Genomic DNA, 27,467 nt, shown 5'->3' with positions numbered 1-27,467 from the left:
CTCACTCTCCAATTCCTATTTGATCCTGATATCCAAGTGAAAGCTGATCAGGGTATTGTTTGCCAGTTACTTAATTTCTTAAATACTACTTCTCTTGTTTGCATGTCCTACTGATAAACAGAATACTCTGAATGGGATCCAGTAGATGGAACATTCAAGAAAGATCAGCTACCTGCCTATTATAAGCTCTTGGTTGAGGACCAAAGCTTAATTTACAGAAGTTCTTTGAAGCAGTATAATCACGTTGGCATGACTTTAAATATAATTTGATTTCATTTTTTCCACCGGTAGGTATAAATGCTTGGAGGCAAAACGACTGTTTGCCGTATGATCATGCATTCATTCCTTGTTTCCCTACAGATGAAAATATATTTTGATTTTTTAAAAAGTTATGCATCCATATGGCTAAATTAAGGTCAAATATGCTTAAGAAGAAGAAGAAGAAGTCCACAAAGGGCAATATTCCATTGTGTCAGGGCACAAACAACTTCTGTTCACCCAACAGGACTTCCCCTTCCATCTGTTCTGAAGCTGTTGGGGGATTCTCCTGAACAGATTATTATTATTTTTTTGCACGGGGGAGGCTATAGGAAGGAGCTGAGTAAATTAAAGTCCCACTACATGAGCAGACGTTGTGATGGATTTCACTCACAGTTAAGCATCTAACCTGAAGGAATATTAGATCACATATTCAGACCATGTTACAAACGCAGAGGAAGAAAAAGTCATTGCACATGATATTGCAGATTACTTCCAGAAGACACCTTTTGGAATTACCTTGGTTATCAGAAACGCACATACGCCCATCTCTCTGGTAGTTGGCAGTCTGAGTACGGTATGGACAGTTTACAGGAATTTGAAGGAAGTTGGGTCCCAGACGATATCTGTGAGCATCTGGATATGAGAAAAGACGACCCTAGGATACATCAGAGAAAAGGTTCAAGGTCCTCTTCTTTGGGTGGGGGCTGAGACTATGATGCTCCATTCCTCCTGCTGTGCATGTATAACCCACCGCTGTACATCACTCAAACAAAGCTGTGCATACCCAGTGGGAGAGGTGAGGCAGACAGATGCCACCTTTATGGGCAAATAGCTCAGAACTTCAGAACCTTGGATGACAACTTTCGTCTCCATGCTGTAAGCCATTAAGAGCAGTGAAGTTTCCCTAAACGTTTTAAAGTGAGTTATGAATTTTCCTAGCTCTTAAAGTTCCCTGTTTGTTGATGTACTTTACGTTCTAAGAGGCTGTAAATGTTAGTTCCTGAGTGCCAACCCATTTGAGAGAATGGCTGTGGAATGGAAGTGGAAAAGAAGTCATTTCCGCTCCAGGCAGCATAAAGCTGAAGCTTGAGGAAGATACAACCCAAAAGACAGAACTTTAGGATGGAGCTTTGTTTTACCGATTTCATAACACATGCCAACTATATATTTTTATGTCAAATCCTTATGTGCTGTTTGATGTGTGAGAGTTTCGGGCGATTTATATCTGTACAAATTATTTGCTGTGAGTCCCCGCGGAAACTCTTAATAAAAAAATTCTGTTAATCCAATAATAATAAATAATAGTTATATATGGGTTCAATGGTGGCAATATCCGTTCATTTTAAGCTCTTCCTTGCTCCTAATGCCAATAGGAGGAGGAATTGTTTCTCACAAGGGTGATAAGAACATGCAAGAGAATACAAAAGGTCTCAGTCCAGCATTCTGTTTCCCATAGTGGAAACTAGGAAATTATATAATAATAATACTAATAATACTAATAATAATAATTGTACCCTGCTCATCTGGCTGAGTCTCTCCAGCCACTCTGGGCAGCTCCCAATCAAATATTAAAACAATACAGCATTAAATATTAAAAACGTCCCTAAACAGATTATCAAGTTTATAAATGTGACGGCTCTCCCCAGGTGCAATTAGGACTACCTTCTTAAAGAGTTTATGACAGGCATTCCCAAACTTCGGCCCTCCAGATCTTTTGGACTACAATTCCCATCATCCCTGACCACTGGTCCTCTTAGCTAGGGATCATGGGAGTTGTAGGCCAAAACATCTGGAGGGCCGCAGTTTGGGGATGCCTGGTTTATGAGCTGCTTTGGGACTTTAAATCTCTGAGACTGTTGAAAGCCATTGTGGAGCTACAGTCTTAATTTTGATTTAAAACAGTTTACTACAGAAGTTACTATATATCCGCTAATAAGCAAACTTCCCACAACACAATCACATGAAGCCACAAGAGAATCATGTGTTTTTTCTAGGACTGCCTTATATTTGGAAAAAAGAAAAAAGAAATCTCATATATTTTGTATGTTTCCAAGCAGTACACGTTTGAACTGGCAGTACATTAACACAGTCATTCTACCCTAGAGATGGGGGGAAAACTCTACTGGCAATAATGCAGTACTCTTAGAACTAGATTATTAGAATATTCTGCTGAATATTTATTTATCTTATTAAACACCAGTGATACACACAGCTCTAATATATGGGAGTCAGTTTCGCGAACCTGAACAGGAGAGTTTTAAACTAAATCCTGAAGGGTGGGAGAGACAATATTACAGATGACAGGGGAGCACCTGGTACTGGGGATAATAACTTTATTTATGTACAGGACCCAGGTGGCACTGTGGGTTAAACCACAGAGCCCAGGGCTTGCTGATCAGAAGGTCGGCGGTTCGAATCCCAGCGACGGGATGAGCTCCCATTGCTTGGTCCCTGCTCCTGCCAACCTAGCAGTTTGAAAGCATGTCAAAGTGCAAGTAGATAAATAGGTACTGCTCTGGCGGGAAGGTAAATGGCGTTTCCGTACACTGCTCTGGTTCGCCTGAAGCGCCTTTGTCATGCTAGCCACATGACCTGGAAGCTGTACGCCGGCTCCATCGGCCAATAAAGCGAGATGAGCGCCGCAACTCCAGAGTTGGTCACGACTGGACCTAATGGTCAGGGGTCCCTTTACCTTTACCTTTACGCACAGGAAACTGAGGCGGTGGTACAGAAACCTACTAAAGGTGAGCTGGGAGTTAAGGGCATGTATAAGAAATGGAATTAAGGGGAAATCACAAAAGAGGAGTAGACACGAGTAGCCAACAAAGGTGAAGGCCAGGATGGCTAAAGCTCATAATGAGCTTTGTGGAGAAGACAAAGAAATGCTATTGGGTGACAGAGAGGAGGCAAAACTATTCAACACCTACGTTGCCTCTGTCTTCCCCAAAGGAAAGCAATGCCCAACTTTGTGGTAACAGAATAAGTGATGTAAGGAGGGAGCTGCAGCCCAAGATAGGAAAAGAGGTTGTTAGGAAACACCTAGCTACTTTAAATGAATTGAAATCTCCAGGGCCTGATGAGCTGCACCCAAGGGTATTAAAGGAGCTTGAGAGGATGTAATTTCAGAGTCTCTGCCTATAATCTCTGCGAATTGTTGGAGAACAGTGGAGGTCTCTGCAAACTGGAGGTGGGCAAAAATAGTCTCTAGCTTCAAAAGTGTGTGTGTGAGAGAGAAGACCCAGGTAACTACTGACTAGTCAGTTTGACGTCGATACCAGGAAAGGTTCTAGAACAGATAATTAAATAGTTGGTCTATGTCTATGAGCACTTTAAAAGGGATGCTGTGATTACTAAGACCCAGCAGAGTTTTCCTGAAAACAAGTCATGCTAGACAAATCTGATTTCTTTTGTTGATAGAGTTGCAGGCTTGGTGGATCAGGGTGTGTTGTGGACGTAATGCATATTGATTAAGGCTTTTGACCATGAAATACTATACTCATTACCTGTAACATTTTATCAGGGCTAGGTTCAATCCCTGGAGGCATGTTGCTTGGAGCAAAGGCAATTTGTTCCACCTCAGCAAAATAGTTGGTGGGGTTTCTGTTTAAGACAAGCTTCCCCACCGGAATCAGAGGATAGTCTTTGTGAGGCCAAACCTATAAAATGCAATAATGCTATTTATTACAGACATCTTCCAAGTATATCTTTCCATACAGATGCAGAACTTTTATTCTTTAATATCCAGTATGTAGGATAAAGGGATGGAAATTACGCTTACCTTAGTTACATCAAAAGGATTGAGTGGAAATTTCTCAGCCTGTTCAAATGTCATAACCTGGATATAGAAACTCCAAGAAGGATAGTTTGCATTAGCAATAGCGTTGTAAAGATCGCGCAGGGCATAGTCGGGATCTTCAGAGGCCAGTCTTCCTGCTTCTTCAACAGTAAGGTTTTTGATTCCTTGATCAGTCTGCAAAAATCAAAATAACATCATCTTAGAATTTTTGACTAAGAATTGTTTTGATCAAGAATTGCATACTAGTAATGATGAAAGAAAGAAATATTAAAATTATTAAGGAGACCAGTCTGTGTGTAGAAACAGACTTTGGTCTAAAGATCTGCTGTGGGAGAGGGCATAAGACGTTGCCATACTGGAAAGAAGCCAATATCGAGAGGTGCAGATAGACTTGCTTCTTCTCAAATTTAAATAAATTAGCATTAAATAAACAGAACAGTGGTTTGGTAATTCTATGAGAGAACGCAAATCTTTCAAAGGCAAACAGTGGTTTAAGAAAATAAATGATTCTATCATTGTATAGGAAGCATAGGGGAATTGTGTCACTCATTACTGAAGCTGCAGGAACTACATACCGGTAGTATATTCAACCAAAAGACTGCTCCATATATCTTTCAAATAAGTTGCAAGAAGCACCATATGAAAATCTTACAAGACTAGGAATGCAAAACTACATTTTCAAAACCCTGTAAACAATAATATGTTAATATTCCAGTAATACTGATTTAGAAGTAGGAAATGGTTATTAACAAGTGCTGAACAGGAAAACTGAAATTATTACCTTAAAATGAAATTTGCAGTATACGGCATTTCCTTCAGCATTGACTAACTTAAAAGTATTAGATCCGAAGCCATGCATGTGACGAAATCCATCTGGAATGCCGCGATCACTGAACAGGAACGACACCTAAACATAAAGCAGCAAAACATCATAATAATTTTATTATTTATACCTTGCCCATCTGGCTGGGTTTCTCCAGCCACTCTGGGCGGCTTACAGCATCTCTAAAAACATAATAAAAAACATTAGAGCATTAAAAGCCTCCCGATACAGGGCTGCCTTCAGATGTTTTCTAAAAGTTGTGTAATTCTTTAGCTCCTTGACATCTGAAGCGAGGGCGTTTCACAGGGAGGACGACACTACCGAAAAACTAACAAATCTACCCCAGCTATCCTTAATGAAAGCTCACATAACTAAAACCAGTTACAGGTAGGTAGCCGTGTTGGTCTGACGTAGTCGAAACAAAATAAAAAAATTCCTTCCACTAGCACCATAGAGACCAACTAAGTTTGTCATTGGTATGAGCTTTCGTGTGCACGCACACTTCTTCAGACCAGGTACACTAAAACCAGGTACACTTTTGTATAGCAGACTGTGGACTTCTCTCCACCGAAGAATGCTCCAACCATAATTTATTTTCAGCATAATATTCTGCCCTCACCCCTGAAGCCTTTGCCCTACATCAATAGTACAATATCTCGTTTCCACATAATCCATCTGAGAGAGCCAGAGAATAATGTCCCAAGGTGCACACAGGATATACGAAGGAAACAAAGTTGACTCAGTCTGCAATGCAAAGAACAAATGGGATAGAAAGAGTAAATCCTACCTGGTGCAGAGACTCAGGGCGAAGACTCCAGAAGTCCCATACCATGTTTGGATCTTTCAGATGAGTTTGTGGATTTCTCTTTTGGGTGTGGATAAAGGACATGAACTAATGCAAACAAAATGCAAATGAAAAATTCATTATTGTGTACATCCCTTATTCTAAGTTGGCTTTTATCTGTAAAGCATGTTCAATATATCTAAACTTACTCTGAGTGATGATAGAACCATAAATCTTAAAAACTGAAATACTGTACAGTGGAACCTCGGTTTGCGACCTCCTCCGTTTACGACGAACTCGGAGAGCGACCGCCACGGACCCGGAAGTATTTACATCCGGGTTCCGTGCACGCGGATGCGCAGAAGCAATCTGTGCAGTGAGCGTGTGCACAGAAGTGCTCTATTGGCACTTCACGCACACGCAGAAGCATGCCCTCGGGGAGCGACTGGCTCCCCGAATGGATTGTCGTCGTAAACCGAGGTACCACTGTATTATATCCTCCTGCTTATTCCTATTTTGCTAAACTTTGACAAAACTCATGAGAAACTACATTTGTTAACAAAAACAAAAAACTGAAACTCGGGCCTGACAAGACAGAGATGTTCATAGGGAGAGGATCAATGAACAATGGAACTTATGCCCTCCCTGCCCCTCTTGAAGGAACCGGTTTGTAATTTGGGGAGCAGTGTTGGGTCCATCATGCTTTCTGGATTCTCAGGTAGGTTTGGTCAATATACTGGTTACAGCTGCTCCAAAATGTGTGTTGCAACATCCAGCAGCCTGGCTTTGAAGACTTTTTATGAAGCTTCAACTAGTGAAAATGCAACCATCACTTTAATTAACAAAATGAGTGGATGAGAAAATTACACCAGCACTAAAGCAACTGTGTGGCTTCCATTGCTTTTCTTGACACAATCTGAAGTGCTGGCGTTAATCTTTAAAGATTTAAATGGTCCAAACCCAGTGTATAGAAGGGAACATCTTCCATTTCAGTCCACAAGTATACCCAACGATTTTAAAAGGTGAATGTGCTCAGAGATAAAAGTTTCTCATTTTTTAGAATGCTCTTTGGAACTTGCTCTCCAGGGCAGCCTGCCTGATTCAATGATCCCCCTCAGGCAATCCATATTGCAATGCATATTGCTTGCAAACATTTGAGCAAGCAGCTCATTTTTCAGAGCATCACTTCAATGTGCTCACCTTAATTAAAAAATCTGAACTGAAATGAAACACTGAAAGGCAACCTCAATGCTCAAGTTACAGAGAATACACATCTGGACAAAAACAATAATTATGACCATTTGGAAGCTAACAGAAAGGTACTTTATGTTAGCAGATGATTCCTCTTTTTTTTTTTAAATAAGACCCATGGAAGAAACAAATTCAGGTATTTTGTGCCTTTCTCTCTCCCTTTTGTTCACCACCCGTTAACATCTGTCATGGGCTGACCTACCAGCATTGCATCTCTGACAAAGAAGATGGGGGTGTTGTTCCCCACAAGGTCCCAATTACCATCTTCTGTATAGAATTTCATTGCAAAGCCTCGAGGGTCACGGACTGTATCGGCTGACCCCGATTCTCCCGCTAGAAAAGGAAGGTTTATAAACGTGAACACACTGAGAACTGCACACAGTTTTCCTTCAACCCTGGAGACTGACATCCATTCTAATACTGGGAATTTAGTATGAAACATTTAAGTTCAAAGCCAGTCATTCAAAGGGCTCACATAGCTGCTTCGGGAACGTAGCTATGCCATGGCCATCATATGTGTAAACTGCCCTCCTAGGCTTCACCTAATGAATGTTATAAAGTGCCAGGCATGATCTTGATCCTGGCAGATCAAGAGGAGCAGATGACAACAAAGGTTGCAAGGTTTTTAGCTGGAGCAATCAAAATAAGGTCCACTATTTTACTGCTGACTCAGGACCCTAAACTGTGTTTTATATAATCGACTTTTTATTTCGTTCTGTGTATATCACAATGTTCTTTTGTTCTTATGGCCAATGGCTGACGCAAATGAAGTTTCATTCATTCATTCATTCATTCATTCATTCATTCATAAAACACCAATTCAAAGGATTATGCTGAAGATTGTACCTATATATTGCCATTTATAGTTTTTAAGAAGAACAGAATGGCAGAATGGGAAGAGTTCATTGCACAAACATTTCCTAGTTTGGTTTGTTGAGAGCTGGCAATGTAGTGTCCTCATCAGACACCTTCATCTTTTGCCGTGAGACTGCTGTTTCTTTGTACTTTTTCCATTCACAGTTATGCAACTCAATAAGTATTATTATCCCAAAAGCAAAATCTGACTTCTGACTTGATTCTTGTTGGAAATTTGATCTCCCAATGGTAGAGTTTCGGCTTGGGGGTGCCTTGGCGGTTAGAATGAGGCCAAAACTACAGCCTCTGAGATTGAGAAAAGCTTGGGAGGAAGGGGTGCAGGATTTTAAATCTGACTCAATAGACAGTCGCCTTCCGGTGAAAATTAAGTATGCTAAAGTTAGGAAAAAGAATGGGAAATGATTATTGTTCGATTGCAGGGTATTGTAAATAGGTTGAAACACCAGCAGGCCTTGAGTTGCAATCAGTAAAAATTTGGATAAATTAAGAGAAATAATAATTGGTTAAGCATGAATTTTGCAGAATGGAGGGAATTTTGAATGGAGGGAAGTAATGAGGTTTAAAGAACCTCAAAGATAAGGTTTTGTAAAAGGTATTTGTGAATTTGGGGGTGGGGGAGTGCTATTGTGATTAAATGTGGAATTCAATTGTGAAAATCAACATAAAATTATTTACAAAAAACAATAATTTATGAAGTAGATATGAAATCCTTTGCTGCACTGGTGTGCTTAATGACATTTTGTAAAAATTAGGGAAAACAATACAAATTTTAAAGAGTCATATTGAAGGGGCCATTTTTAAATCAACTATATGATCAAAATCAATAGATGACACAACTGATGAAATATTATAGCTACAAGATATCAGAAGCCTAATGAAAATATTAGCTCTAATACCCATTCAATACTACCTCTAATACTCATTCAATGAATGCATGTGCACACGGCACAAATAAAATAGACGTGCACAGAATTTCTAAAGGCCAATTCTAAACCAACGTTAGAGAATTGAACAGCAATTGGAGTTCTTTTGTCAATATGCTCACATACCTTTGCTTTGCAATACCATACTTGGTGATGTCACGAGGCACTTCAAAATAGTCAAAAGCTCCTAAATAACATGAAGTTACATGAAGTCTAACAAAATTAGCTCCTCTAAGTACCCATTTAATGAATGCATGTGTACACATGATACAAATAAAATGGGCACACAAAAGGTGTTTTTTAAAGACTTACCAACAGTAGAGAATCGCATAGCGAGTGGAGTTCTTTTGCCAATATGCTCAAATACTTTTGCTTTGCAATACTTGGTGATGTCATGAGTCACTTCAAAATAGCCAAAAGCTCCTAAAATGTTTAAAATGGTTGCTTTTATTAAAAACTGAAGATAAGCAGAAACAAGCAGTCTAAACACCAAGGACTTTGGTAAGAATATCTGATTCCGGGCTGCAAATAAAGGACAAACTACAACAACTGACCACAATTTTTGTTGGATTCATAATTAACAGAGAACTAATTTTTAATAAGGGGAAACTATTCAGGAGATAGGGACCCAGGTGGCGCTGTGGTTAAACCACTGAGCCTAGGGCTTGCTGATCAGAAGGTCGGCGGTTCGAATCCCTGTGACGGGGTGAGCTCCTGTTGCTTGGGCCCAGCTCCTGCCAACCTAGCAGTTCGAAAGCACGTCAAAATGCAAGTAGATAAATAGGAACCGCTACAGCGGGAAGGTAAACGGTGTTTCCATGTGCTGCTCTGGTTTGCCAGAAGCGGCTTTGTCACGCTGGCCACATGACCTGGAAGCTATACGCCGGCTCCCTCGGCCAATAATGCGAGATGAGCGCGCAACCCCAGAGTCGGTCACGACTGGACCTAATGGTCAGGGGTCCCTTTACCTTTACCTTTATTCAGGAGATAACTTAGAGATCAATCAGAATGCAGGCGAAGTTCGAACTACTATCAGTTGCCATTATAGGGTTGCCAGACTCAATAGAGGACATTAAACAAAGGGTCTGCTGGTTTCTCTTTAAGGTTTCCAGACTCAAAAGAGAGCAGGGCAATTAAAGGCACAGAAGTCCTGTCCTCTATTGAGTCTGGCAACCCTAGTTGCCAAGTATTGATACACAAACCAAGACAGTTGGGGAAAGATCTCTGCCTTTATTGGGTGTATCTTTGCTAATGTTTTGGCCTATTTTCTCCCCCAGATGAAGAAAAAGGACACTTTATGTATAGATGCTTGCAGAAGCAATTCTTCTTCACTCTCTCACACAATGCCTTGGTTTGCTCACCACTTTAAATCACTCCTGCTTTTGCTACTCTGCTGGGTGCTGGGCCATGATTTGGCTGAGCATTGTGTCTGAATCAGGCCCATGCAGAGCTTGTCTGAGGCCCAGGGCAGGAGTCACGTTCTTGGTATGACAGCATAAGTCCGGCACTACAAAACTGAGTGAAACACATTCTGGGAACTTCTATGCTTTCTTGTTCCTTCTGACAAAGCTGGTTCACAATATTTAATTCTCCATCTTTTCATTTTAAAACAACAAGCAACTTCTAACACTAACCTGCTCCTTTGGCATGCACAACTCTGTCTGGAATCCTCTCTCGGTCAAAGTTTGCCACCATATCCGTGAAAACCACATCCTGAACCAAAAGGGGGCCTCGTGGGCCCACGGTCAAGAGATTTAAACTGTCTGCCACGGGGATACCGACTCCTGTGGTCACGTGATCTGGTTTCTAATTACAAAAGGGAAAAAAACATCAAGACTAGAACAAGGAAAAGTAGGCCTACACACGGCTTTTTACTTTTTTTTGTCGTTTAGTGAATGTGCTTATAGGTTAATTTGACAGACATATGATATAATATGCTTTCCAACACTACAGGGAAAATTACTTCCAGCATTAAACTCAATCATTTTATAATAGGAATTATTAGGAGAGGTTAGGTTTGCATGTAATAAAAATCTAGATGTTAAAAAAGCAATAGAAATGTGAAAAAGGGAAACCATTTCAAAGAGTTCTTATTATGAAATTAATGTTGAGGCAGAAATAGTTGAATAAGTAACACCCTGCTGTACCTCCAAAGTTGAATGTCACCCAATTTTGAAGTGCATAGTAATTAAGTACTTAATTGTGTTTATGCTTTACCTTTAAGCTTTCAAAATGAGCTTAACAGAATAGACTGCTTGGTTTTCCAGCAACTCACAAAAAGTTAATAATTTAAAGCCTGAGGCATGAAAAGTAATTGAATTTCCAGCCTACGTCATGGATATTACACATTGTCTATTACTAAAGGCTAAATGTATCTTCTTATATATTTCCAAAGCAAATTCTGTTTGTGTAATACAGCATAAGACTTGGATATGTTGGCTTATTTAATACAGGCAGCAAACATTTTGCGTGCTTTCAATTGATGTCCGACTGCTGATATGTGGATTGCTTAGGACACAGAAGAGGGAAAAGCGTGGGGGGGGGAATGGGAGGGTGGGTATAATGGAGGTGGGGGCTTATGCACAATTCACCGATGCACGCAAAGGCCAGGAAATATGTATTCAAGAAACACTTTTCTTTTCTTTTTTTAAAAAAAGAACACTGAAAACAAATAAAATGCCCAATTATGGTGCTGTGGTCTAAACTACTGAGCCTAGGGCTTGCCAATCAGAAGTTTGGCGGTTCGAATCCCTGCGACAGGGTGAGCTCCCATTGCTCAGTCCCAGCTCCTGCCAACCTAGCAGTTCGAAAGCACGTCAAAGTGCAAATAGATAAATAGGTACCGCTCCAAGCGGGAAGGTAAACGGCGTTTCCGTGTGCTGCTCTGGTTCACCAGAAGCAGCTTTGTCATGCTGGAAGCTGTACGCCGGCTCCCTCGGCCAATAACGTGAGATGAGTGGCACAACCCCAGAGTCGTTTGTGACTAACCTAACGGTCAGGGGTCCCTTTACCTTTACCTTTAAGGCACCATAAGTGTAGCAATACCTGCACCAAGAGTTGGTACTTCTAAGAGGCTTACCATCATTGCCCTACCAACATTTGCCTTTTGCTGCTGTCGGCTTCCATTGGTAGCCAGCTGTATGCCATTTACCGCTCTCCTTCTGGCTCCTTGGAGTACAGCCAGAACAGTACAGTTGGTTATTTCTTATTTTGCTTTGTATTTATGTACTTAAGCTTAGATTGGTGGGGCTTTTTTTGGTGACACTGATTTTTTCCTGTTTGCCAAATTGTTGATTTTTGTCAGTTTTGAATTTACTGACATGTTCTATGTTTTGTATACTTGTATTTCCAAAGCTCTGTATTTCAGTGTTTTGAATATTTGCCGTGAGTTCCTTTGGGGGCACAGCTCAGCCAACCAAGCTTCAGCTACATACAAACCAATATTCAATTTGTTTAATAAACAACTATCTATGGCACTAAAACTAACTAATGGAAATATGGATGCAGGCCATGGGGCAGGGGGGGCAGCTGCCCTCCTCTAGAAGCAGGGCAGCTGGACAGGACAGGCAGGGGCGCGGCCTGCTGTGCTCCACCTCAGCCTGCTTGGCTGAAGTGAAACGGCAGCGGCAGCAAAGCTGCCTCCGTTGGAAAAAACCTGGACCTGGACCTGGACCTGGACCTGGGCTAACTTCAGCCCACACTCTTTCAAGTCACAGCGAGCACAGCACAGAAAGTGCTGCCCCACAATGCTCCACGGCACTTCATGAGGTGCCGCGGAGCATTGTGAGGCAGCACTTTCTGTGCTGTGCTCGCTGTGACTTGAAGGAGTGTGGGCTGAAGTTAGCTGCTGCTGCCTCTTTTTAGTCACCGCTGCCATTAAAGGAGCAGGCGAGGCAGGAGTGCAAGCACGGGTGGCTCCGTGTGCTGTCTTGCAAACGGCCCCCTTTTCTCAGGGCGGCATGCACGTTGACCACGCCTCCTGGGGGGGATCCAGGCCACGTCATTGCCAGCTAGCCGATCGGGTAGCTGGGGGGCGTGGCTGGTGTGCCCCCCTAGCTTTGATCCTGGGTACATCCATGCTGTGGAAAACTGCAGGTTATGCCTACAGTAATATTCATAGCTAGCAGAGAGACCAACAGAGCTTTTGAATGGTAGTTAACATAACTGGAAGCCAGACACGAGGAAGATAACAAGCCATGACACAATCCTGAAATTCAGATGTCTAATATCAACCTCTGCAGATTAAATTAGCAAAAGTAATCTTGCATTAATTTTTAAGTGTCTCCCACAGCACCTACAGCTCCACCCGCTTGAGCACATGAGTCTTCTGGAATAACTACACAGGGGAGTTATATCACCCTGGCACCACCCATTCAGAGGATAAAAGGTGCCTTTGCTCCTTTACAGATTATTTAAAAGGATATTGCATCTTCTATGTTTGCTTTAATCATGCATTAAGGACTACACCTAGATTCTTGATCATGGACTACAAGTGAACTCAACAGATTTAAGTCTCTCTGCCAATAAACTTTCTGTTCTATATAATAACTGTACACATTAATTTACAAAAGTAATACTTCTTGTTTTATTGCTAGATATGGGAAGATGAGAATGGAGGTGGGGCAGTGGGGGAAGACAGCCAAACATTATAATATGCACTGTCCTTGGTATTGGGTGATTGTAAAACGTGAAGAAACTTTTAACAAATGTTTTATTTTCTATCACAAGGGAAAGTTAAAAGATTTGCTGTAATATTTAAATTTATTTATTTCAGTCCTTCATAATATTGTGAAGAATTAATTAGCATTCAAACACTTGGTTACCAAAAACTGATACAAGAGTATGCTAGGAGTGAATAGTTAGTTGTTGCAACATTTTCAGCCATATATGTTCCAAACCAGCAGCTGAAAAATGCACATGGAAATAGAAAAGCAATAAGCAGCCTCTTAGGAGGAGAAACTATATGTGATGGTGACTTTGCAATTTATGTACTCTTTTAAAAATTGAAAATACCCATGGGGAGTGGGTTATGAGAGTTTAACCTTTGTGTCCCTGTTGAAACTCACTTGTCTGAAGCTGCAATTTGCATTGGAAGGAAATTCCCTATTGGCATGAAACTCCCCCTCCTACATGCTGCCATCCAGATACTTATCGCTCCCCTGAAACAACAACTATAATCTAATTTGGCTCTATGAGCTCCATCATGTGTCATGCGTACTTGTTGCTGTGAAAGACTTTCCCAGAGAAGAAAAAAGAATCAAAACTCAGCTCAGGTGTCTCCTTTTCCCAGCTCACAAGACAACACCTGTCACTATGAGATGCTTCACAGTGAAACTCCTCAGAGTGCTAATCTTATATGGGGTTAGGTAGGAGGCAATAAAGATGCCTAGCCCAAGTCTAGGGACCCATCCCCACAGTTCCTCTCCTACCTGAACAATCACAGAAACTCTGCCTAGCTCTGTCTGGTCAACAAGAACCACAGACGTAGAACAGACTTGGTTTTTTGCAGTGCTTGCTGCTTTCCATAACCACTTCACAAAGAAAAGGTTTCCTTGCCTTTTAAAAGCAATTACACTAACCCATCATTTACACTGACTTGTATCTCAGCTAGCTTTGTGCACAATTTACATGTATTCCCTAAAAAATGACAGGCAGTGCCATCTTCACAGAAACTTAGTCAAAGCAGCTACTCTGGACAGGCTGACAGGAGTGTCAGTCAATTCCCAAAGGGAATGATGGAGCAACATATTTTGGTCAACCTGTTTGAGTGACAACTGCAGTCATGCCATAAAAACCGCATGTGTGAAATCATGTATTTCTTCCTTAAAACAGGGCTAAGGCTGAGGTCACATAAAACAAGGCAAGCAGCATTCTGTGCTTCTGTGCAGTTTTATGCAGCATACCTTAAAAGCGAATGGAAGGCTGAACTTGGTTTCAAATTGCCAGTCAGTCAGGAAGCTCACTGAGGGTCATTGGGCAAGTGTGGATTTCTCATTCTGATCTCTTTGACAGTATACATGTTTTGAGGAAAACCCCACATATACTGCTTTAATCAAAGAGATATATGAAGCATGTTCAATGAAATCCTGTATGAATGGCATAGAACTGTGCTGTACATTTCTTCCCAGGAGAATATATGTTGGACAGAAGCAGCTCAGGAAGCTTTGAAAAGGAAAACACATTAGCAATGTTCTATGGACAACCTCATGAGGGTAAATGGCATACTTTGGCCACCTCATGAGAAGAGAAGACTCCCAGAAAAAGACCCTGATGTTGGGAAAGACTGAGGGCACAAGGAGAAGGGGACGACAGAGGATGAGATGGTTGGACAGTGTTCTCGAAGTTTGGTCGAACATGAGTTTGACCAAACTGTGGGAGGCAGTGGAAGACAGGAGTGCCTGGTGTGCTCTGGTCCATGGGGTTATACAACTGGTCCATGGAGTTACACAACTAAATGACTAAACAACAACAATGGACAACCCACTTACGATTAAGTGTAGATAACCCTTTTGCACTTAAGTAACAGGCATATTATTTGTGAGCATTAAATTAAAGCTTTGCAAGAACATGGCTCATATTTCAAACAGAGAGCAGTTTATATTTATGCACACAAATAAATTTGCTACATGAGCTGCAATCAGAAATTGGGATCTCTGTTCCTTTAAAAAAAGCTAACAATCTGGACTATTATTCTACTGTCATGAAAATATTTGCAGATCATCCAGATTCTAGTAGCCAGGAGATACAAACAGCTACTTAGGTACACAGTAGAAGTCACCTGGTCCTTGTTCTGCACCATCTGGTAACTCGCTTTTCAACAGTACGGGAGAGACATGTTTTATTGCAGATGGGGCAAATGAAGGCATCCAGTTTTTCTGCTGCAGGTGCACCATGGTGTTTCTTCTCTCTGCACTGTTCCCAGCAGTCATTCCTCCTCTGGTCACTGCTGTGGATACTCAACCTGACTGTCTTCAGGCACTGTGATCATATGCAAGGGATTCCCATTAAAAAAGGTAAAGGACCTCTGACAGTTAAGTCCAGTTGCAGATGACTCTAGGGTTGCGGCGCTCATCTCGCTTTACAGGCCAATGAAGCCGGCATTTGTCTGCTCCGCAGTTTTTCTGGGTCATGTGGCCAGCATGACTAAGCCGCTTTTGCCGGAACGGAACACTGACACCACAGCAGCGCACGGAAATGCCATTTACCTTCCCGCTGGAGTGGTACCTATTTATCTACTTGCACTTTTTGCCGTGTGTTTGAACTGCTAGGTCGGCAGAAGCTGGGACCGAATAACAGGAGCTCTCCCCGTTGCAGGGATTTGACCCACCGACCATCTGATCGGCAAGCCCAAGAGGCTCAGTGGTTTAGACCACACAGCGGGGTTAATGTTGCCAGTCATCATGTCACATTTGCAGACATCTTCATAACACAGAGTTGGTCTGCCAGCATGCCTAGTGGGGAAGCCAGCTTCCCATAGAGATCCTTAGTGAGCCTGCCACCTTCCATTGTGTATACATGACCAAGAAACTCTCCAATGGTTTGACTTTACCCCTAAAGGTACACTCCTCCATTTTCTCCTGAGACAGTTGGATGCCAACAATGACAACCACCACCACCAAAGAATTGTGGATTCCTTTAGCAGATTTTTTTGTGTCACTTACTATAGGGACCCAGGTGGCGCTGTGGGTTAAATCACAGAGTCTAGGGCTTGCTGATCAGAAGGTCGGCGGTTCGAATCTCTGCAACGGGGTGAGCTCCCGTTGCTTGGTCCCAGCTCCTGCCCACCTAGCAGTTCGAAAGCACATCAAAGTGCAAGTAGATAAATAGGGACCGCTCCGGCGGGAAGGTAAATGGTGTTTCCGTGTGCTGCTCTGGTTCGCCAGAAGCAGCTTTGTCCTGCTGGCCACATGACCTGGAAGCTGTCTGCGGACAAACGCCGGCTCCCTCGGTCTATAGAGCGAGATGAGCGCCGTAACCCCAGAGTCGGACACGACTGGACCTGATGGTCAGGGGCCCCTTTACCTTTACTATGGTTTCCAAGTGGAGGAAGTGGAGGAAAGAAAGACACAGCACAGTGACATTCCTCAATTTATTTGTTTATTGTTTATACCCCGCCCATCTGACTGGGTTTCCCCAGCCACTCTGGGTGGCTTCCAGCAAAATATTAAAATACAATAATTCATCCAATATTAAAAGCTTCCCTAAACAGGGAAGTTACTGTAAGCGGCTGTTGAAGAGTTCCTGGCAATGAAGACTATTTGCTTGAGACAATTTATGTGAATTTATCATCCCCATATCATTATGACCACTTTCATTTCAAAGGAGTTTTGTAATAAACCATTTAAAGCCCCTGGGTGTTGGATATTTAAAAGAAAACCACTTAAACATGTCACAAGATTTAGAAAGGCAATATTGGTTGTTGTACAGAGACTCATAATCAGTTCACACAAGAGCTCCAAATTAGCTATGGCGAAGTTGGTAGAGAAGCATATGACTTGCAAAACACTCTTTGAAAATTAAAATAATTATCACTGAGTCAAATGACAGCTATGCTTGACATCTTCACACCTCTTGAAATGCACCAATTTCCCACAATTTATTTGGGGAAACAGGTATTCAGAAGGATGAAATGCGTCTCAAAATGTATATAAACATGTGTTGGAGTTGAAAAATTTAGATAGGCTTTCCAGCATAATCTAATAAAAAGGTCTGATATATGCAAGGCCAGCAAAGAGCTCTGCAGATTTAAACCTGCCAATGGTTTCAGAGAACAGTGGATAGCCAGGCATGGTTATAGCAACAAACTTTAGCTGTTTGGCATTTTGCGATTCTTTAAAAAAAACAATTTACCATATTTTCACTTATTTCATGAATAGGTTTCTTTTATTGCAAAGAATGCATTGCTAGCTCGCCTACATGCTCTTCAGTATTTATATTTTCAGTGCTCAGTATTTCAAAGTTTTGAATATTTGCTGTGAGCTGCTTTGGGCACAGCTCATTGTGGAAAGATCCACTCAACCGATCAATCTTCAGCTCAACCGATCAATCTTCTCAAAAGCGAATTAGCAGCACAAATGGAAATCGTAAAGACACACGTTTCTACAATAGTTCGTTATGATCTATGTCAGTATTAACTACAAGAGATATACCTGTTTGCTGTAAGTGTGGTGTGCTGAGACAACATGCTCCTGAGTATCAGTTGCTGGAAACCACATGAAAGAAGAGTGTTGCAGCACTCAGGTCCTGCTTGCAGGCTTCCCACAGACATTTGGTTGACTACCATGAGAAGTCAGCTTCCCCTTTTAGGAGGGGCTGCTTTGCGGGTCAGAATCCGGGTCCTCGCAGCAACCCTGGAGTGGGTGGAGGAACATCACCTACGTCATCAGGATCCCCGGCCATGTCACGCCCCCAGCCAACCAATGGGTTCGCCTGGGGGCGTGGTTACACCTGTTTAAATCGTGATGCAGCTGGAGAAGCAGCCTTCTTGTTTGCCTCCGTTCGTGGGATCTCCCAGCCCACCCACCCTCTTATCTTGCATGGATTGACTATGGCCTTGCTGTGACTTATGTCGTCGCCTGGTTGTCGGGGCCGGGTAGGAATTTTTCCACTTGGCATAATTGGCACTAGCCATTTTGTTTGCGCCTACCTAGTAGCAATCGTCACAACTTTGAAGGGTTAGGCAGGCATTGGGTAAGCCTTATTATGGGAGGGGAGGTTGTTCCACCACCTGCCCCTCCACGTTAAGGGTATCCCGTTAAAGGGATCCGGGGGTGTGATTCCTGTCTGAAACCTGGGCTAGGGCCATGCCACGACCCCAACAGTAACCCTGGGGGTGCTCAATTGATGTACATCATAGGGCTCCCCCTTCCAGTGGTTGACCCTTAAGAGACTTCCTGCAGTCAGGCAGGAGTCTTGCTTCACCCAATTGCCCAAGCCAAACCACTCACATCAGTAACCAATAAGGTTGTGGCCTTATTTATCCCATTAACCCAATATACTTGTGTTGGTGCATTTATTTGGGGGGAGCTAGGGGTCCAGGGCCTCGCCACACAACAAGATACTGGACTAGATGGGCCACTAATCTGATCTGGCAGATTCTTCTTATAGCATGCCCTGCTATATCCATTAACTGCAATACTATTGCAGAAGGTTAACATTATGGGTTATATCCAGTGGTCTCATCTAAAAGCAGACCAGAATTCCACTTGTGCAACACGATTTCCCTTTCCCCACCTTGTGCCCCCCCCTGAACCCCACATTTGCTCCAGAGGGTTGGGAGACCCTCAGAGCAGATTATGCAGCAGGGGGTTGCAGAGGAAAAGGGAGGTTCTGCTTACAAAATGTTAAATGAGAGCCAGTGTGGTGTAGTGGTTAAGAGTGGTAGACTTGTAATCCGGGGAACCGGGTTCGTGTCTCCGCTCCTGCACATGCAGCTGCTGGGTGACCTTGGGCTAGTCACACTTCTCTGAAGTCTCTCAGCCCCACCCACTTCACAGGGTGTCTGTTGTGAGGGAGGAGGGGAAAGGAGATTGTTAGCTGCTTTGAGACTCCTTCAGGTAGTGATAAAGCGGGATATCAAATCCAAACTCTTCTTCTTCTGTCTCTCTGTGTGCATCTATGCTATTGTGTCCAATACAGAGGGTTGCAAAATGCTTTTAGGGTGGCACACAAATGAACTGCACCTTTCATCTCTCTCCACCCATTCCTTTGTCCATCCATAACAATTTATGTTACCTGTACTTTCACAGGTGCTATTAAGAACATGGTGACAGAGAGGAACCACTCCACCTCCAAACTTCAGGCTCCGATTTTATCACTTCAGCAATGGTGTAGCTGTAGTCTGTTTTCTCATTTGCATTTCAATGAATCTCAACAAAATTCAGTGACTTTCCATCACAATATGAGTTTACAGTCACCTTGTAAAGAAGTATTCAGACTAGAGTGGACCAATTTAAATCAGTGCGATTCAATTTAGTGATTTAAATACAAGATAAAGTTTACCGGTAGCTAACCAATTTAAACCAAGCTCTCCATTTGAATGCATATATTGTTTTCTTACTGCAACAAAGAGAACACAGCTTTACAACTAAGGAGCATGTTCCAAAAATTTTGCTATGGCATATACACCCTTTGCACTACATAATTTTTATCTGCTTGTTCATTCCATACACATGCAAAGATACCAATCAAAATTGGCTAGCAGTCTTCATGTAAACAAAAAGGCCATGAAACTAGTTCAATGAGCGCAAAGGATTTGAAGTCATTTGTTCAATGCAAAGTCAAAAAGCCATTGAGCTAGTGCAAGCCTTTTGGACAGGGGTAGGCAACCTAAGGCCCATGGGCCACAAGCAGCCCACAGGGGTTGTTTAACCGGCCCATGAGCCGCCCCTGAACCGAGCCACCCGCTCGGCGAGGCCCCGCACACTGCGCTAAACCGGCACACGCAGGGACTCACTTCCGCAGTGCTGGAAATTGCATCTGCGCATGTGCAAACGCCGGAAATCACATCTCACAGACGCAGACACCAGAAATCACGTCTGTGCAGATGCAGACACCAGAAATCGCAGGCACGTGCACTCACGCGTGCGCACAGTCTGGCCCACGAAGGGATCTCCACTCCATGAAGGGAGTGAACCGGCCCAGGCAAGGTAAACCTTGCTGACCCCTGCTTTTGGATAAGCCTAGAAAGCTGCAAGAAGATCAGACCTATCCATTCTCAAGGAAATCAGCCCTGAGTGCTCACTGGAAGGACAGATCCTGAAGCTGAGGCTCCAATACTTTGGCCACCTCATGAGAAGAGAAGACTCCCTGGAAAAGACCCTGATGTTGGGAAAAATGGAGGGCACAAGGAGAAGAGGACGACAGAGGATGAGATGGTTGGACAGTGTTCTCGAAGCTACGAACATGAGTTTGACCAAACTGCAGGAGGCAGTGCAAGACAGGAGTGCCTGGCGTGCTCTGGTCCATGGGGGTCACGAAGAGTCGGACACGACTAAATGACTAAACAACAACAACAACAGAAAGCTCTTAAGAGCTTGGCCAAAGTGCTCAGACTTTCCAGAAACAATCACTAGTCTCTTTCATTAGAAGAAAATAAGTGTTCATGTTAGGAGGTCAGTGGTAACAAATAGTCACAATTTGTCACAAAAATACAAAATAGTGACATAATGAAAATACTTTGACCTCAAAAGTCATTTCTCCCATAATTCAATCAAAGCTTTAATTTGCTTTAATTGGGGTATGCTTTAATCTAATCCCTTTGACAGTCGTGAATTCAGTTTTAAAAGATTTGGATGTCAAGACTTAAACATATTTGCTTGTAAAATACATACATGTTTCATTTTAACAATATTTTTTTTAAAAAACCCTCAAGGTAATTGTTTTTAAATTATATTTTAAAAAAGATGTAAAAACCACATGCATCAGTATTTACCTTCATACAACCACCCCAATTTTGCAAATAGTACAACATATATTCAGTCTGTAAATATATTCCAAAATGTATATTCCAAAATCTCTGGAATTTTAAAATTAACAGTGAACTTCTTTGCTTGGCTACTCAGAACTTCTACTTCAGTAAGACTAACTCCCAGATTATGTATGTATGTAGGATTGCAGCCTGAAATAATACACAAGCTTATCTGTAAGTAAGTCCCACTGAACTTGATGGAACTTAATTTTGAACACCCATGTATGCATGCATAGCATATTATACAGTAAGTCAGAAATACAAATAGTAGTAGATTATGGTTGACATAAAGGTACTCCTCATACCCAAAATAGCTTAAGGAATATGTATTTGCATTCAATTATGGTGACTAAGAGTCTTTATAAAACTCTTATCACCTGTAGTCCTAAAATAACTACTACTGTATCTCATTTACATTCCATTTTTATTAGAGAAGTAAAAGCGGGGAATATTCAATTAAAAATGATAAAAGCAATAAACCAGCACATGCTGATCAAAAGCTTTTCAGAAAATAAGAATCCCTGCCTTTGTTTCCCTTTTACAAGTAAAATTTATTTTGTTAAATAATTTTTATTAGTTTTATATAACAACACAAAAAGACAAAACATTAAAAAAACATTTCTGCCCACCTTCCCTCCCTCCCCCCACAAGTCCCCTTCTGCCACAAGTGGATCCTGCGGGTGTTGAGAGTCGAAGGTAGTCCATTTTAAAGCTGGGTTTGTCCCCACCCCCCTCTCCCCAGCTCCTGAACCCCCCCCCTGCCACCAGGAGGCCCCAAGACATAAGGAGAGATTGGGATAGGGAACCCCCCAACCATTTATATCTTTCAGCATAATAGACAAACAAACAAACAAATAAAAAATTTCAAATTCTTAATTTGTTAAACATTGTATTTGTGACTTCCTCAGATCCCTTCTTTCTGATTTTCATGATTCTTAAATATAATTATGGCGGGTTTCTTATTCTTATTTCCAATTCTAATTCTTAAAACTCAACATTATTTTCCTCCTTCTTCATTTAAAAGCCATGGGCCTATATGCCAATGTTTCTCAAAGAGCAAGGTACGGACTTCTGTAATTGACAGGTGTAACTGAGAAGTGGATTCCTCTGGGAAGACACATTTTCTCATATGCTTATACAACCCTCTGGTCAACAAGTATAATTACCAGTAAGTCATGAAATTATCCATATTTTAAAATTCTGTAATTGAAATTAGAAAATTCTGTAAGCTATCATGGGAACGTTTTGAAAGGTTGGATATAAATTCCTTAAATAAATGCTCTATTAAATTACTCTATGCTCTATTAAATCTGTAAACTGACATAACAAAATTCCTTAGTAAGTTCATAGTAGTAAACTAAATATTTTCACCCCCTCCTCAGGCAGTGGGATAATCTTAACTTGCATAAAATCAGCACTTCTGCAGTAAGTATGCTTTTATCATAGACTGTACTTCCTGCACTTTGATTGCATTAAAAGTCTAGGTATATGATAAAAACATATCTATCACAGAGGTTCTGCTGTTATACAAGTGAGTGCAAACAGCAACATAGCACATTCTTTACTGTATTTCAGCTACCGTAGTGGTTAAAAATATTTCAGTAGAATCATTCAAACTGTATTAAAATTTGCTACATATACCAATGCATAAATAGTCACTTGGGCACTAGAATCTAATAGCTAATGTACTTGGTTAATTTGTAGTCTGTTTTCATGTATTTTATTAGGATTATCAACAAACTAAAGAATAATACATTGAAGCCAGCGCCAGATTTAGGGTGGTGCAGTTGGTGGCACAGGGCACAGAGGTCTTGGCACAGCACGTCACAAGTTGCAACTCAGAAAATGGTATTCAATCATTAGTTTAGATCAAAATATACCAAAATAATTACTGTGAAAATTGGGGGGGATTTGCGGGGTGGGGCACCAAATTTTGTCCTCACTCAGGTTGCCATATTACCAAAGTCCGTCCCTGGCACCAATGAGCCAGCTTAGAGCATCAAACGGTCTCAGGGTTTGGTCCAAATGGTCATGAAGCCCCTTAGCTGAAGTTAAGCAGGTCTGTGTCAAGTTAGTGACTGGATAGCTGACCACTCAGGAACTCAGGACCAGTCGAGAACTAAGTGTCTTGCTTTGTTATGACAGAGGAAAGGTGAGTGATAAATTTAAGGGGTGGGGGAATAATACTGAACATATCTACTCAGAAGCACATTTCATCTTTTTCAATGGGGCTTCCAAGATTGCAGCCTAAAGTTGATGCAAACAGAAATCCCTGGCTTTGAACATTCTTAATTGCATTTTGCCCACATTTAAACAACCTATTTGCAGTTTATCTTCCCCCCAAAAAACTATGCTCATCTCTGCTACCTAGCTATTAAGGACACAGAAGCCCTACTCCCTTCTACAGCTATTAGGTCTCCCCAACGGGCTCAACTGGCCCTCGCGGGCACTTGGCCCCCACCCCCACGAGCACTGGACACTTCGTTCCTTCTTTCCCGTTAACAGCACCCGAGATTGACAGTGGATTATAAATGTCCACTCTAAGTCTAGGGAAGCACCACTCCTATGGACTTTACCAACCGTCACCATCCAACCCCACCCCCGCCGCCTCTCAGATGGTGGTCGCGCCTAACTGCGTCCTAAGGCAGCTACTAGCCCACTGAATGCAGACCAAATACTTAGCGCGCGTGCTGTGTGGAAAGTGCCAATGGTTTTTTTTTGGGGGGGGGGCTTTCTTCGGTACCTGCGAGCCCCGCAGTTCTTGCCACTGCTTCAGCTGCTCACTAGCAGGGTCTCGGCTCTCGGCCATTTCTCGAGACGGCCGCGAGGATGACTTTTGGCAGCGACGAGCTTCTTGGGAAAGAGGCGAATGACTTCTGCAGAGCGACCCCCGCTTCGAGCGCAGCGCACTCCGCGCTCACCTCGTCCTATTGCCCCGGCGATGAGGAGGCGAAGGAGGCGAGAGCAAGGAAAGGTAAGCAGCCCCAAGCCCCGTCCCTTCTCGTTCCTGATTGGCCAGAGCTCTTTTCGCTGCGCTTCTTCCCCAACGGCTATTGGTAAGTAGTAAAATTTCACACCTTTTCTATTTGACCTTACCTGCTCGGCTAAGTGGAGCTTTGCTTTCTTTGCTCTGAACATCAATTAAGTATAATAATGATCCTTATCTCCCTTTGCATAACATCGGTCCTTCTTGCAACACATGTTTTCATCAATGGACAATCGCTACGTGCAGAGAGCTAAATATCTAATCATATAGTCAAGAACTCTCAGCTGCTACCGAGAGGAATCTCTTCCCAGCCTCCAATGTGGTGGGTGAGGCGGGATCGGGAGCAAACGTGTCTGAAACTACTGCAGCCTTAGCTTTAATTCTCTTAAAAATTAAAGATAACCAGAAAATAAGTAACATTGACTTCCTGATTGGTACACACACACACACACACACACACACACACACACACACACACACAGAGAGAGAGAGAGAGAGAGAGAGAGTCTATCAATGTTTTTTATTTATTTCTTTTTGCTTTTAACTTGTTATTATATTGTTTTCTTTGGTTTTATGTATTTATATTGTTGTAAACTGCTGTGATAAAGATCTATATGATATGGTGGTGCATAAATATATTTTTATAAATAAATGAAATGTTGCAATGAAAATGCATAGCTGTCAAGTTTTCCCTTTTCTCGCGAGGAAGCCTATTCAGCATAAGGGAAAATCCCTTAAAAAAAGGGATAACTTGGCAGCTATGAAAATGTACTTAACCGTATAACAGTGTTGTAAGTTTGGGGTGTGTGTTAGGCTGTATGTCCGAGTCCCTTCTAATTGCTGGATCCTGCAAGAATTCAGTTGTTGGTAAAAGGCAAAAGATTTTTACTAACTGAAGAGAAACCAGGAATTGGACAGGACTGTAAGAAAGAAAAAGTGATACAAAAGAAGGGGAGCTACCCAATGCCCCCCCAGATGACAGACAATTGTTTTTCAATACATTGTTTCAATGTATGGCAAAAATATATTTCAAAATATATCTGGCAAGGGAGAAAAACCAAGAATAAAATATAAAATATTGATAGATGCAAAACAGAGAGGACGTTTCTTTCTGCCAGATGTGATATTATGTTATGAAGCATCTTGTCTTTGTTGGTTGAAGGAATGGATGACATTGGAGAATCCACATATCTTAGATTAAGAAGGTCATAATAATATTTTTGGTTGGCATGCCTATTTGTGGTATGAAAAGGTGAAAGTACACAAAGGATTTACAAATCACACAATTAGGAAAATTTATTTGGGGCAGAAACACCACTTTGGCTATCACCATTGGAAGCCATAGCGGTAAAGAAAAAGAATGTGATAGAAGGTTGGACAACTTATAGAAGAAGAGAAGAAGAGTTTGGATTGATATCCCGCTTTATCACTATCTGAAGGAGTCTCAAAGCGGCTAACATTCTCCCTTTCCCTTCCTCCCCCACAACAGACACCCTGTGAGGTGGGTGGGGCTGAGAGACTTCAGAGAAGTGTGACTAGCCCAAGGTCACCCAGCAGCTGCATGTGGAGGAGCGGAGACGCGAACCCGGCTCTCCAGATTACAAGTCTACCGCTCTTAACCACTACACCACACTGGCCACATAGAAATTTATTAAAACAAGAGGGAGGAGAGTTTAAATTAAAAGAATTTAAGGATTTATCAGGAAAGTTAACAACATGGATACAATATCATCATTTGAATGAAGTATTTAAGAAAGATAGGATACGAGGGTATGGGGAACAAATATCACAATTAGGGAGAGATCTGTTGGAATGTAATGTTAAAGTGCTGTCTAAAATGTATAAGATATTACTGGAATGGGAGACAAAGGATGAGCAAGTAAAATCTTCAGTGATATATTGGGCAATAGATATTGGTTATAATATAGATATGGAAGCGTGGGAACAATTGTGGAATACAGATATAAAATTTACAGTGTGCTATGGTTTAAGAGAAAACTACATGAAAATGTTATATAGATGGTATCTAACAGCGAGTGAATTGGCAAAAATGTATAAATAAAAATTGAATAAGTGTTGAAAATGCAAAGAGAAAGAAGGCACTTTCTATCATATGTGGTGGCCTTGTAGTAAGCTTAAAGCTTACTGGATATGATATATAATGAATTGAAAAAGATGTTTAAAATAACATTATTATTATTATTTTTAAAAAAAACAAAAACCAGAAGCTTTCCGTTGGGAATTATAGGGAAAGAACTACCTAAGCAGTATAGAAATTTATTCATGTATGCGACTACAGCAGCAAGAATGTTACTTGCCCAAAAATGGAACGAAGAAGTCCCGATTAAATAAAAATGGATATAAAAACTTATGGACTATGGCAAAACTTACCAGTAAAATAAGAAATCAAGATAACAAACTTTTTATAAATCAATGGAAATGGTTTATTGAATATTTACAAACAGATTGTAAACAGATAAGGACATTGGCAGGATCATTGTAATAACCTGCAGTTTCGTAAGAGTAAATAATTAAAGTAGATGAATTAAAGAATAAGTTAAGTTAATTTAGAATATGCAGGAGATGACAAAAATAAATTTAAGGAACCGCAGAAAGAGGAGAAAGGAAGTCGAGTTTTGAAATGTTAAAATAACTGTAAAACTATTGAAATGTATATAACTGAAAATCATATAAAGATAATTATGAAAAGTTGTGGAATGAAATTAAGAGAGATATGGATATATGGTCGAGGTTGAAATTATTTTTGTTGGGCTATATTTCAGTTGTAAAGATGAATGCATTTCCAAAGATGTTATTCTTGTTTCAAGCACTACCAATTATTGACAAAATGAATTGTTTTAAGGAGTGGCAAAAGGCATTGTCTAAATTTATCTGGCAAGGGGAAAATATTAACAGATGTGAAAGAGAGAGGTGGCTTCGCATTGCCAGATTAAAAATATATATTTTGAAGCAGCTGCCTTTTGTTGGATGAAAGAATGGTTTTTGCTTGAAAATACAGATGTGTTGGATTTGGAAGGCTTTGATAATGCATTTGGATGGCATGCATATTTATGGTATGACAAGTAAATGTCCACAAAGGTTTTAAAAATAATACAATTAGGAAATCATTGTATAATGTTTGGATAAGATATAAGGATTTGCTAGAATCCTTTTGGGTGTTTCTCACCTTTGGAGGCTAAGACTCATAAAAGGTTGAATATGGAAGACAAATGGTTGAAATATAAAGACATTTTGATGGAGGTAAAGGACCAATTTAAGTTAAAACCATATGAACAGC

The 27,467-nt window shown here is 41.3% G+C and overlaps 1 protein-coding gene across 1 annotated transcript in view; it reads right to left on the bottom strand.

Annotated features, from left to right (window-relative positions):
* LOC118088015 (catalase) overlaps positions 1 to 24,113 on the bottom strand; it is a 29,084-nt gene extending 4,971 nt beyond the window's left edge. The window contains exons 1-9 of the mRNA XM_035121238.2: positions 23,927 to 24,113; positions 10,349 to 10,520; positions 9,027 to 9,137; positions 7,118 to 7,248; positions 5,668 to 5,772; positions 4,839 to 4,964; positions 4,040 to 4,231; positions 3,765 to 3,917; positions 778 to 916 (exon numbers count right to left, since the gene is read on the bottom strand). Of these exons, the coding sequence (XP_034977129.2) occupies positions 778 to 916; positions 3,765 to 3,917; positions 4,040 to 4,231; positions 4,839 to 4,964; positions 5,668 to 5,772; positions 7,118 to 7,248; positions 9,027 to 9,137; positions 10,349 to 10,520; positions 23,927 to 23,992 (1,195 nt within the window). The 5' untranslated portion in view covers positions 23,993 to 24,113. The remainder of the gene's footprint in view (positions 1 to 777; positions 917 to 3,764; positions 3,918 to 4,039; positions 4,232 to 4,838; positions 4,965 to 5,667; positions 5,773 to 7,117; positions 7,249 to 9,026; positions 9,138 to 10,348; positions 10,521 to 23,926) is intronic.
* Positions 24,114 to 27,467: the final 3,354 nt, after the last annotated feature.

The sequence above is a fragment of the Zootoca vivipara genome, chromosome 1, assembly GCF_963506605.1.
Source record: "Zootoca vivipara chromosome 1, rZooViv1.1, whole genome shotgun sequence".
Taxonomy (NCBI): Eukaryota; Metazoa; Chordata; class Lepidosauria; order Squamata; family Lacertidae; genus Zootoca; species Zootoca vivipara.
Note: the sequence above shows the minus strand (reverse complement) of the source record. Positions and strands in the feature narration are given on the sequence as shown.